Source organism: Ranitomeya variabilis, chromosome 2, assembly GCF_051348905.1.
Source record: "Ranitomeya variabilis isolate aRanVar5 chromosome 2, aRanVar5.hap1, whole genome shotgun sequence".
Classification (NCBI taxonomy): domain Eukaryota; kingdom Metazoa; phylum Chordata; class Amphibia; order Anura; family Dendrobatidae; genus Ranitomeya; species Ranitomeya variabilis.
The window spans coordinates 229,797,144-229,810,853 of record NC_135233.1 but is presented as its reverse complement, the minus strand read 5'-3'; the positions used below and the strand labels follow the sequence as shown (position 1 = coordinate 229,810,853).

The following is a 13,710-nucleotide window of genomic DNA, read 5'->3' as shown; positions in this document are numbered from 1 at the left end:
TTAGCGCGGTGAGCTGTAAAATGTAATGTTTTTTTTTTCTGTGCCGAGAGGAAGAAGGCTTCACTCCCACATGGGTTAATGTCCTATGAATACCTAATGGGAAGTGATCAGTGAAACTTCACTTTTACGGCTTTTATTAAAGGAAATCTGTTGGCATGTTTTTGCTACTTTATCTGAGAGCATCGGAATATAGAGCAAGTGAGCCTGATTCCAGCGATGTGTCACTTATTAGGCTGTGTTGCAGTTTCAATACAATCACCGTGTTGTCAGCAGGAGATTATCACTGCTGGACTAGGTCCCACATGTACAGCAGTCAGGCTCTTCTGTGTAACCCCACTCCCACCACTGATTTGCAGCTTCCTGTGTACACTGTCAGCAAGCAGCCAATCATTGATGTGGGCGGGGTTATACACAGCTGAGCATTCTGACCACTGCTACATCTACAGCAGAGATAACAGGAATTCTATCAAAACTGCAGCAATCAGCCCAGTAAGTGACACATCACTGGAATCAGGGTCTTTGCCCCTATACCATGCATCTCTGAGATTACATAGCAAAGGCCTGCTGACAGATTCCTTTTAATACATATATAACCCACCCTGTTTGGCACTACTGGGATCCCTGGTTCATAAAAGGACAGAGATGGAAGGTTTTTTTTAATTTTTACACTCGATAGCTGACAACTGTTCCTCCTGACACCCCCATACACATGCATGCTGGGTTTGGCTAAGTGTGGATGTAGATGTTGTGGACAGCAAGAAACCTCTGACAACAGAAGGATCGGGCATGCTGAAATCCAACATGCCCAATTGTGCTTATGAAGTGCCATCATCAGGCCGGGGGGAGACGTAATGTTATATTAACCTGCGCTAAACTCCTATGACATGATTCTTGTAGAAGTATGTGTTTTTTTTATTAAATGTCATAACTTTTTTTTTTCTTCCTTAATAAAGTTCTTCTTTAAACTGCTAATAGTTTTGCTTGGGAAATTGTAATTATTTTTGTACTGAATATTTTTGTCTGTGTTTCGCATTAGCTATCTCCCTCTCCTTGCTTGCGGGTGTCCGGCCGGAGGGTATTGTCTCCGCAGTGTCCTCTGTCCTGTCATTCGGCTTTTCCTGCCCCCCTTCTATCCATTGCTTTGGCTGCTGAATGTGATGTGACAAGAGCAATAATCACAAACACGGTGACCCTTCCTGCATTTCAGGTGTTTCAGAGTTTGGAGGATCATCACCTGGAAGTGGTATCCTTCTTTCGGGAGAACGGATTTCACGGCCTCATTGCCCATGACTCTGAATACGCCTTGTGTAACATCCCTTCTTACTACAGTTCTCACGCCCTGAAGCTCAGCTGGAATGGGAAGAATCTCACTACCAACCAGTTTCTAATGCAAGAGGTAGCCAAACAGCTGGGCCTCAAGATGAGCAACTTCCCCATCTTCGCTGCCCTTTTGGGTAAGGCGGCAACCAAGGAGCCAAAATCTTGCAGATGTAAAGGGCGCAGTCATACAGCTGCATTTAATGTCCATGTTCGGTTTTGTGCACCTCTATATCAGGGGCAGCCACGTGCAGTACTTGATCCGATGGAGTGTCACTACAGGTGCAGTGCTGCAGGTTGCCGACCCCTGCTGCATATGGCGGCAATGCCTTTATTGCAGACAAATGCACTCCATATAGAGCTGTCATTCCAAAAGCATGAGTCTTTACACATGTACATTTCTGGTGAGAAACGGAAGCAACGTATAGCTGTGTGCATGCGACCATATAATGATTAGGATTAAAGGAAGTCTGACAGCAGACGTGCCTGTTCAAACCAAGCACAGCTTTCTCTGTGCACCTGCATCTCCCCACTTGTTTTCCATCTATCTCTGCCCCCCTCTTGATTGACAGCTCTGGCTTTATAAGGATCCAGGGGAGGGCAGTAATGGACAAAAAACAAGCAGGTGAAAAGGTGTGCCTGTGCTTGGTTTGAACAGTCATTTTGTGCTGAAAGACTCCCTTTAAATGACTGTTCAAACCAATCAAGGACACTGCGCACTCTTGTGCAAATGGTTCAGTGCACCTACTTGTTTTCCATTAACCTCCGACCTTCTCCAGCTCTATAAAACCAGAGCTGTCAATTAAAATAGAGGAGGGCGTAGATGGAGGAATAACAAGTCGGTGGGAAGGTGCAATAAACTGGCCACGCAGTGGTGCACCGAGCACCTCTTTTTGGTTTGGACAGACTTCCTTTAGGATGAGAACAGTATTTTTATTTGTAGAATGCGTCTTTCCAGTGCATCCAAAACCAAATAATGGTAATTGGAAAGAAAAGCCCGTAGTCTGTCTACAGCTCCTAATCAGACCTGTGTGTCTCCATGGTAACAGACTTCAAACAACCCTGTGTAGTCAGGGGCACTGATCACCGTTTGTTTTTTTTTAAACTTATTGGGCTGGTTAGCAAAAAGTAAGGGGTCGCATGGCTTTTAAGGGTATGTGCAAACATTGCGGATTTGGCTGCGGATCCCCAGCAGTTTTCCATGCTGTGTACAGTACCATATAAACCTATGGAAAACAAAAACCGCTGTGCACATGTTGCGGAAAATTCTGCACGGAAACGGAGCGGTTTATATTCCAGAGCATGTCAATTCTTTGTGCGGAAACGCAGCATTCTGCACCCATTGACTATACACTGAGTAAGGCAAATCCGCACATCAAAAACGCAAGATAGTCAACAACAAATCTGCATGAATTCCACATTAAATCCGCAACAATTTTGGCCTGCATTTTCTGCCCAGAGTTGCGGATTCTGCGCGGAAAAATCCGCAGACAAATCCGCAATGTGTGCACATAGCCTAAGGGGTCTTTCAGGGTTTGCAATTGAGCTGCAGATCCAAAGCCGGACTTAAAGGGAACCTGTCACCCCCAAAATGAAAGTTGAGCTAAGCGCACCAGCATCAGGGGCTTATCTACAGCATTCTGGAATGCTATAGGTAAGCCCCCGATGTATCCTGAAAGATGAGAAAAAGAGGTTAGATTATACTCACCCAGGGGCGTTCCCGCTGCCTTCCGGTGCGATGGGCATCGCTGTCCAGTTCGGGGCATCAGATGACGTCCTCTTCTCTTCACGCTCTGGCGTTGAGGGCAGAGCAAAGTACTGCAGTGCGCAAGCGCCGGGAAAGGTCAGAGAGGCCCAGCGCTTGCGCACTGCAGTACTTTGCTCTGCCCTCAAAGTACGCCGGAGCCGCGTCAAGACAAGAAGAGGACGTCATCGTAAAGATGGGAGGCCCCGGACCGCGACGCCCATCGGATCGGACCGCCCCTGGTGAGTATATTCTAACCTCTTTTTCAAATCTTCCAGGTTACATCGGGGGCTTATCTACAGCATTACAGAATGCTGTAGATAAGCCCCTGATGGCTATGGGCTTAGGCCTCTTTCACATTTCTGTCGGTACGGGGCCGTCGCAAACCATTGGCCCGACGGACGTTGTGCAAAATTGTGCACAACGTGGGCAGCGGATGCTGTTTTCCGACGCATCCTCTGCCCATTCTGAAGTCCGGGGAGGAGGGGGCGGAGTTCCGGCCGAGCATGCGCGTTCGGAAATGGCGGATCCGACGGACGAAAAAAGCGTTCCCTTGAACGTTTTTTCATCACGACGGTCCGCCAAAACACGACGCATCCGTTGCACGACGGATGCGACGTGGCCATCCGTCGTCAATAAAAGTCTATGGCAAAAAAAACGCATCCTGCGGGCACATTTGCAGGATCCGTTTTTTTACCAAAATGACGGATGGCAAAAAACGGAAGAGTGAAAGAGGTCTAAGCTCAACTTCCATTTTGGGGGTGACAGGATCCCTTTAACAAAATTAATTGCTTCTTAATGATTTGCAAAGTTACTTTAATTTTTTTTTTTTTTTAGATTGGACAATAAAAAATGGTGAATGTGTACACGACCTTTAAAAATATATACCCATCTGGTACGTTTTGGCATATTCCTCCAATGGGACATCGATTTGTGCGTTTTGACCGCCTATTTCCACTCTCAGAACACGATAGATCCTCTTGATGGGATCCGCTTCCTGCAAATTTACCATAAATGTACGAGATGGAAAGTTGAGAGTGAAGCGGGGATCCTATTAAACCTATTCAACAATCCAAAAATAACCAGTCAGGGGGCAGCTTTAAATGCTTTTATCCCGCAAACATCAGGATAGATGAAGACAAAGCAATTTGTAAAATAACAGTAATTAAAGAAAATATTTGGTAACAGATTGTGGTGCCCTGTGCTTTGGTTACTGGGTGTTTCAGTGTTGGTATAAAAGTACTGGAAACATCAGGATAGGTGAAGCAAATTTAAGACCCGAGCCTATCGCAAGTGCGAGGGTCCCATGTCCCCCATGTAAATGGAGCAGCAGTGCACACGTGACCACTTTCATGACATTCACCAAAAGGCTGGGGCCGCACGGCGACATTGGCCATAATACAGGTGACATGGCCAGAGATCCCTGGGGGGCTGCATTATGCTGCAATGTAGCAGCAGCACAGAGGAATAGTAGGGGTCTTCTGCTGATGTTAAAATGTCCTTCCATACAATTATCCAGTACACAATTCACATCCAGCCGGGTCCTTGACATCTGCTCTTCACTGTCTTTATAGGAATTTGCAGAGTAAGTGCACATAAAGTTAAATGGCTGTTTTCCACAGGGTAGGTGAAAAATGTATGATCACTCAGAGTCCGATTGTTGGGACCCCCAGCAATCCTAAGAATGGGAGTCCCAAAGGCTCTTGTGTGAATGCAGAACTACTACTCCATCCACTTCTATAGAACAGCCATCTGCAAGTCCCATAGAAGTGAACGGAGAAGTAGTCACTGTTCACACTGAGAGCTTTCCCTCTCAGGTGGGGAGATTAGTGATCTAGCATCAAGTTCTGAGGGGTCACACATTTATCACCTAGAATCTTTTTGGTAGCTAAAAAAAAAAACAGACGGGGTTTGTGAAAGCGGAAACCCCTTTCTATGCATTGCTGAACGACAACCCCTCCTCACTTTGCCCAGAATGAGGGTCTCCACAACAAGCACTTTCCATAGAGTATTATGGCAAATGCACAGCAGGGTATTCTGGCTACTTAGGACGACGATTTGGCCAAATTTAGAACTGTGACCATGAGACTCGATGTCTGTCCACACTTAGCGGAAATGTTGACGATTTTCAGCAGATCCCAGTTGCAGGAATGTGGATGACTCCTTAACGTGCCGCAAAAAAATGAGCCTGCTGTGTGGGTTTGAAATAAATCCGCAGCGTGTCATTTATTTGTCAGTGTGGATTGACTCTTGTTAATGCACTGTTGTAAGGGTGTGGGGCAAAATCTGCAGAACTTGCATCGAAATACGCAAATGCTTTATGTCCGTCCTGCGTGGGTGAGCCGGTACAGTCGTGAGATGCACTGTTGTCTGTCTTTTCTATGCTCGGTGCTCTACATTATATTCGTACTGATTTAGGAACTTCAATGTTGTATTAATGCATGCAGTGGGGTCCCAGATAACCACATGACTTGGCGGCTGTAGCCCCCCGACATTGCACGTGGTGAATATTAGATGATGCTGTCGGTACATCCTATATATCTTCAGTTAATCCGCCCGTGTCTTTTTATTGATGTAGGTAATCATATTCTTCCCGATGAAGACTTGGCCGCGTTTCATTGGAGTCTGCTAGGACCAGATCATCCTCTCGCTTCACTCAAGGTGATTTAGACGCTGCTTTTCATACTTTATAATAATTATTTTCTCCTTCGCCTCATTGGGGGACACAGACCATGGGTGTATGCTGCTGCCACCAGGAGGCTGACACTAAGTATTACAAAGAAAGTTAGCTCCTCTCCTGCAGTATACACCCCTCTGCTGGCTCCCAGCTAACCAGTTCTTGCTTAGTGTCCGTAGGAGGCACACGGACGGGTCTGCTATTCAGACCCAAAGAATCTTTTTACTTTTACCTTTTACCGGACGAAGGGGGCGACGGATTCTTTCATGTTCCGATCTCCCCCGAACCAACAACAGGCGAGCACGGGAGTTTCACCTCTCCGTATCCTCTCCTGCGACGTGGGAAGCCACTGCCTGAGCTGATTCTAGGGGCGACGGGCCCTTCATGGCACCGATCTCCCCCTCCCTTATCAGACGAGCACTGGAGTGTCACCTTCAGTATCCTCTTCTGCAGCCAGGCCTATTGCCGGACATTCAGCCCTGACCACCAGGTTTTACCCTCGGCTGTTCAGAGGCACAATCCAGTGTGGCGTCCGAGCAGCCCCCACTGCACCACCACTATTAAGAGCGGATGGTACAAGGAGGCGGACGGTTCCTCTCCTCCTCCCTAACAAACGGATGATGGATTGAGGTTTATCCCTACACCGTCCACGCTGCACAGAACAGCGCTGAAACCCACATCCGCGGCGGCTCCATGCCGGGACGCGCAACGACGGTGAGTGGATCCATCTTCAGAGGGATATCCATAAAGGCGCAGGCAGCCTCAGCCACTTTCCTGTGGCCCACCTCTCTGAGGTAACGCTCTGGCCGGCTGCAAAAATTTAGCCCCTGGCTTCGGCCGATGTGTAGGCCGCATCCCGGAAGTCTCCTGAAACGCCCCGCTGGTGTCGCCCGCCTGCTACAGAAATTTAGGCCCCGGCTTGGGCCTATTCAGCATCGTGTCCGTCGCTCCGCCCCCCGAGTTGGCGCTTCTCGCTCTCTGCGAGATTTTATCTACTCTGCAGCTCACAGTGGCCATCTTGGTCCACCCGGCCGGCTCACACTGAGGCAACGATTTTAGCATTAAGGGGGCACAACCACTCTACATCAAGGCATTAAACGCGCAAGTATTCTCCCTTCTTAAAGGCACATGTAGTATTGTCTGGTTTTAAAGGCGCATGTCCAGTATTGTCTGTTCTTAAAGGCGCAGGTCCAGTATTGTCTGGTCTTAAAGGCGCATGACCAGTATTCTCTGTTCTTAAAGGCGCATGTCCAGTATTGTCTGGTCTTAAAGGCGCATGTCCTGTTTTGGCTGGTCTTAAAGTCGCATGTCTCGTATTGTCTGTTCTTAAAGGCGCATGTCCAGTATTCTCTGTTCTTAAAGGCGCATGTCCAGTATTCTCTGTTCTTAAAGGCGCATGTCCAGTATTGGCTGGTCGTAAAGGCACAGGTCCAATATTGTCTGTTCTTAAGGGCGCATGTCCAGTATTGTCTGGTCTTAAAGGAGCATGTCCAGTATTGTCTGGTCTTAAAGGCGCATGTCTAGTATTGTCTGGTCTTAAAGGCACGTGACCAGTTTTTCCCGGTCTTAAAGGCGCATGGCCAGCATACCCTGGTCTTACGCACATGGCCAGTATGCCCTGGTCTTAAAGGCACGTGACCAGTATTCCCTGGTCTTAAAGGCGCATGACCAGTATTCCTGGTCTTAAAAGCACGTAACCAGTATTCCCTGGTCTTAAAGACGCATGACCAGTACTTCTTGGTCTTAAGGGCACATGTCCAGTATTACCTGGTCTTAAAGGCACATGACCAGTATGTCCTGGTCTTAAAGGCACGTGACCAGTATGTCCTGGTCTTAAAGGCACGTGACCAGTATGCCCTGGTCTTAAAGGCACATGACCAGTAGGCCCTGGTCTTACGCACTTGGCCAGTATGCCCTGGTCTTAAAGGCACATGACCAGTACGACCTGGTTTTTAAAGGCACATGACCAGTATGCCCTGGTCTTAAGGGCACATGACCAGTATGACCTGGTCTTAAAGGAACATGACCAGTATGCCCTGGTCTTAAAGGCACGTGACCAATATGCCCTGGACTTAAAGACACATAACCAGTATGCCCTGGTCTTCAAAGCATATGACAAGTATGTCCTGGTTCTTAAAGGCACATGACCAGCATGCCCTCCTCCTAAAGGCACAAGACCAGTATACCCTGGTCTTAAAGACGCACGACCAGTGTTCCCTAGTCTTAAAGGCGCATGACCAGTATTTACTGGTCTTATGGGCACATCATCAATCCTAAGCTGGTCACCCTAACTGAGCTCTGGAGCCTTCCGCCGCTCATCCCTAACCGCAACCCAGATATACATGGTCCCTTTCCTACATGGGAGCGTCCGCTAGCAGGGGCCGCAAGTGTTCTAGAAAAACGTACAGGCGTCTGCAAAACGGAAGTTTTCATTTCCTAATCTCTCCCCCATGATTTGTTGAGAACAACGCTGAATATGGATCGCATATTGCCTTGGATTGCAAGAGCTTCAGAAAAGGAGGGACTCTCCTATTTATACCATCAACAAATCGACGAGCAATTCACTGGACAGAAGCCGCTAAGTATGTTGCCATACCTGGTCTGATTTTTATGGGCGACGGGTCCTTTTAAGGGCACCGATTCCCCCCACATCTTCAACAGACGAACACATGCAGTGTCGCCTCCATGTATCCTCTTCTGCATCCAGGCCTAATGCCAAACAACCTGCCCTGTCCACCCGGGGACCTCAACTCTGGGGATGTACAGAGGCACACATCTTTGGCATCCGAGCACCCCCCTTTGTATCAATTTAGGGGATGATGCAAGAAAGCGGACGATTCCTCTCCACGTCCCTGTTAACAGAATGGTGGATCGAAGGTTCCTAATTTTCTACTCTGCACGAAGATGGCAAGAGGCCTGCTGGTTGCAGCCCCGCATTCTGCCACTTGGCAGTCTAACCAGGTGGAATTTCTTGAGGTATACCTACCAGTATCCCTGCCCGATGTATCATCAATTAAAAAAACCACAGACGGTCGGATAGCAAATCTGGTTCGTTCCGTCTTGTGGCTTCGGGTTCAGCGCTCTACCCTTTAGCGCCACATGATGTTGCTTGACCAATAGTCTCCTGGTCAGACCTTATCTACTTCAATTCAAATCAAATCTTCTGAGCGGGAGACTAACAAGGGATCGTATTTTTTCTACAGACCCATCCAGCAGTAGAACCATTGTCCTGGACAGTCTAGATCTAAGGGATCTTGGTTTCACGAAGGAGAAAATGAAAACTATGATCATTCCTGGACCTCAAACTTCTAACAACCTTTGACAAGGCCCTCCTTTTTCAGATGCAGTTCCTCCGCTCAGCCATTACTTCAACAAAAAAAAAAAAAAAAAAAAAAAGTGGAGTTTTCTGACATCCATCGACATTCGGTTTTCTTACCCTCACATGTCTACTTTTTTCCCCTCTACAATTATCTCTTCTCCTTTCCATTCGCGAACAGCATTTTCAAGTCACGACCTTGCCCTCCAGCCTGGCTACCGCACCACAGTGGTCGCAACGCTCATAGCAGTTGTCATGTGCTTCTTGCACCCTAGAAACATGGTCGTCCTGCCCTACTCGGTCGACTTTCTAGCCGCTCTACAAGGACTACGCTAAGTCGTCTATATCACTTGCAATACCCTCTCACTGGGGCTAGCAGCTAAACTTAGACAAGTTTTTTTCCTCATTCCCAGCCCAGCAGATCCTCTTTGACGATGATCCTGCACAAGAAGGATGGTAATTCTCTCTCTCGAGTCAAGGTCGTGGCCCTTCAACACGGAGCTTGTGCACTTGATCTCTCATTCCCTCGGTTCATTCAATTAGCTAGGAGGGTTCTGAGCAATAAGACGAAAACGGAAGTAGTTTTCTTTTGCTCCGCTCGTTTTCAGCAAGTCAATCAGGCTTTCAAAAGGTAGTCTCTAAGCTCCTTCCTCATCCAGAGCCTTCTTCTGGTCCAATGGTTATTAGGGATACCAATGCCCGTCTTCTTCTCCCGATCATTTCTCTGGGGACCCGAACAGTACGGCTAATCCTACAGCAGGTCCACTGCCCTTAGGCGGGTCAACCATCCGTCTTCAATTTGGATAATGCCACGGCTGTGCCATACGTCAATCATCTCGCAGGTACCCACAGTCAAGCGCCATGGCCGAGGTACCTCGCACTCTCTGATGGGCCGAGATCTATCATTCGGTGATCTCAACAGTACATGTCCCTGGAGTAGAACACTGGGCGGCTGACATATTCAGCCGTCAGGGTTTTCTCCTCAAGTGAGTGGGAACTTCACTCGGAAGTCTTCCTTCACATCTGCCTTCACTGGAGTACTCCAGATGTAGGTCGGATGGCGTCCAAGCTGAACGCCTATGTACTCCAGTTCATGGTTTGTCTTCAAGATCCAAGTCCATCGCAGTGCATGCTCCGTTTCTTCCACGGTACCAATTTCCATAACTCCTCTTCCACTACGTCTGAGATCTTTTTGGAAGCAGAAAAGGCCCCCAGTGATCCCGGGAGACCCGCACTGACCATGTCAGGTTTTCTCGCTTGCGGTACTAGTATTTCTCCGTCTTTTTTCGTCAAAACTGGAAATATGTACCTTCTCGCAGGGAGCCTTCACCTGTAGTTCTTCCCTACCGCGTACCGTTAGATCTGGGGGACCTTAATGGTCCTGGGGATCTTACAGTAGACTCCTTTTTCGATCCAGAAAGACTTTACTATCAGGGAACGTCACTCCCCTTTTTTCTCTGCGTTCTTGTCATCCTGATGAGTCTTCAGAGCTTGCCACTCTGTTCCTTTCAGTCTTTTTTCCTTATTACCATCAATGCATTGTTGCCCTCAAGCCAGCCCCTTCCCTCGTTGCCAAGGTAGTTTTGTATTCCCACTGTTGCAGGGGCATTGTCCTCTCATCTCTTTTGGCTCCAGTCCACACAACGGAATGGGTTCTCCATAATCCGGAAGAAGTGAGTGCTCCAAGTGGGTACGTATCGAGGACGGCGTCCTTCCGAAGGTTGGACACTTTGCTTGGGCTTCTCGATGGTAAGTAGGCTTCCCGACGGTTACAGGAAGGGTTTAGCCGCGTTCATCGGCCACGTTAGCCTGGTGGATTCTTTTCACCATCCAGGAGTCCTTCCGTGCTAGATGTCAGCCTATCTCCCTGTCTCAGGGCTCTAGGCACCAGGCGTCGGCAAGCACGACCGCAAGCTTGCGAATTCCTCCAGTCCGCATGCATTCTTGAAGCACTATAATTCACACACTTCCACAGATGTGAATCTGGGCAGGCGGACTTTGCAGGCCGCCTTGGCGCACTTGTAAGTAGCGGTTACACGGCCTGATCTGATGTTGTCCCCACCCAGGGACTGCTTTGGGACGTCCCATGGTCTGTGTCCCCCAATGAGGCGAAGGAGAAATAGGGATTTTTGTGTACTCACCGTAAAATCCTTTTCTCCGAGCCATTCATTGGGGGACACAGCTCCCTCCCTATTATTAGTTGTATTTGTTTTTATCATTTGATATGTTATACTCTCATATATAATGTGACATGCTATACGCTTATATGTTGTTATTGATCTCCTACTGCTTTTGCACCGAACTGGTTAGCTGGGAGCCAGCAGAGGGGTGTATACTGCAGGAGAGGAGCTAACTTTCTTTGTAATACTTAGTGTCAGCCTCCTGGTGGCAGCAGCATACACCCATGGTCTGTGTCCCCCAATGAATGGCTCGGAGAAAAGGATTTTACGGTGAGTACACAAAAATCCCTATTTTCTACTTTCCTGCAGCCTGTAGTTCCCCTTTTCCCAGTCGGGATCCTTTATAGGAGTTTTACCAGGATATTAAATCCTTCCTATGTAAATGATTTTGGAAACGTTAAAACTTTTTTCCAATCAAATTCAATTTATTTTCTTAATATAAATTTGTCAGGCTCCCTCATATGTCCTGATCACTGGTCTTCCTATTTGCTTATAACCAGATTTATCACATTGGGGGCACACAGTAGCCTTGGTGGATCTCTGGGAAAGTGGTATTCTTCGTAGCGATAACATTCATTAGAGGAGTCTCCAAAGTGGCGGCAAATAACCCATTGAGTGGGACTAGGCAGACCACGGTGGTCTCACAGTGTGGGCCGAGCATGCTCAGTGTACAGTTTTGAGCAGCAGTCATGACACCGCGATGGGCTAATTGGGGCGATAATATGAGGCAGGCAGAGGGCAACGTTCTGAGCTTCTGCCTGACTGCACTATAAATGCTTAGATTGGCACATCGCGGCATTATGATTGCCAGTGCATGCTCTGCTCACACCGAGAGACCACCATGGTCTGCCTGGACCTATGCACGGGGTTATGTGAAGTCTCTGCTGAACTGAGATATCATCTGAGCATGCTTGGTCGCAGCAGAAGAAGTCTGGGGGTGGTTGAAATATGAGATTAGAAACAAAGAGGAAAGGAAGACCAGTCATCAAGATATATAAAAAGTTACCATTTTTGGAAATAATTTGTTTTTGGAAAAAAAGTGTTTTTCTTTTGCAAGGTCTTTTACATAGGAAGGATTTATTATCCTGGGAAAACCCCTTTAAGGTAAAACATTTATGGCAGCGGCCCGCTGATTGCCAAGCCAGCACCTGGAAAGACCATATTAAGTCCGTTCTCCTTGTATGATCTAATGTGGACCTACTTGCAGGTCCGCGCTCACCAGCTTGTCCTGCCACCTTGTGATGTGGTTATAAAAGCCGTCTCCGAGTATGTGGCAACTATTAAAGACGCCTCTAATCTTGATGCTGTGGGGAAGGAGATATTCAGACACTCGCAGGTGAGTAGGAAATCAGACGGCAAAGGAAATCATGTCCTTTTATGAGAAATATTAAGAAATTCCATGTTGCAAACATGAAGGTAACTCACCCACAGTTTTCTAGCTGTGGAATCTATCGTGTCGGCTCAGTGGCAGCCATATATTTCCCCCCTTTTATTATAAGCACTTGTGTCGTATGATGTCGTCTGACTACCTGTCCAGTACACGTTCTGTGTAGCCTGAAGGTCAGTCTCGGACTGCTCCTCCACCCCACCAGCTCCACCCTCCATGTTTCTGTAGATGTTTCCCATGCGGCTGAAGTTATAATTTATGCTATGTATAAGACATACTTGCCAACTGTTATGGGTTCCTAGGCTGGACGACTATGTATGGCCACCGGTCCTGCCCCAGCCCACCAAAGAACAGTTAAGTTTAGGTGGAGGTTGCATAAACCCTGTCGCCTTTTAGCCCAGAAATCTCAAAGACAGTTGGCAAGTATGATGAGAGAGGAGTGATATAATAGCTCTGTCTATACAGTTGTAAGTTAAGGTTATAAATCTCCACTGACTTACACAGATTGTTGTCTATTCTATCGGAATTATTTTATTTGATGCAGATTTAGTCTGTCTCCCTTGCCTCCTGCTTGCAAGAGATGAGAGGAAGAAAAACATCACAAATAGGGGAGACACCAGCCATAGCTGCATCGCATAGTATACACTGAGACTGATGTATACATCGTGTAAGACGAACTGAGACTACTGTATATACATTACGTAGGACACATTGACACTGTGTATACAGACCACTGTACAAACATAACAGGAGACACTGCGACTGATGTATATACATCACAAGGTATACTGAGACTGTAGTATATACAAAACATAGGATGCAGTAACACTGCTATATATACATCACTTAAGATAGTGACACTGCTATATATGCATCACATAGGATACACTGAGACTGCTGTATATACATCACGTAGGATACACTGAGACTGCTGTATATACATCATGTATGACACACTGAGATTGCTGTATATACAGGACACACTGAGACTGCTGTATATACATTACGTAAGACACACTGAGACTGCTGTATAGGTTGCACTGAGACTGCATTATATACATAGCATAGGATACAGTGACACTGCTTTAT

The 13,710-nt window shown here is 47.2% G+C and overlaps 1 protein-coding gene across 2 annotated transcripts in view; it reads left to right on the top strand.

Annotated features, from left to right (window-relative positions):
* Positions 1-13,710, top strand: part of FAM120C (family with sequence similarity 120 member C) — a 36,426-nt gene that overhangs the window by 4,429 nt on the left and 18,287 nt on the right. For both annotated transcript variants that reach the window (XM_077283912.1, XM_077283911.1), the window contains exons 2-4: positions 1,208-1,454; positions 5,640-5,722; positions 12,442-12,570. In XM_077283912.1, coding sequence (XP_077140027.1) covers positions 1,208-1,454; positions 5,640-5,722; positions 12,442-12,570 — 459 coding nt within the window. The remainder of the gene's footprint in view (positions 1-1,207; positions 1,455-5,639; positions 5,723-12,441; positions 12,571-13,710) is intronic.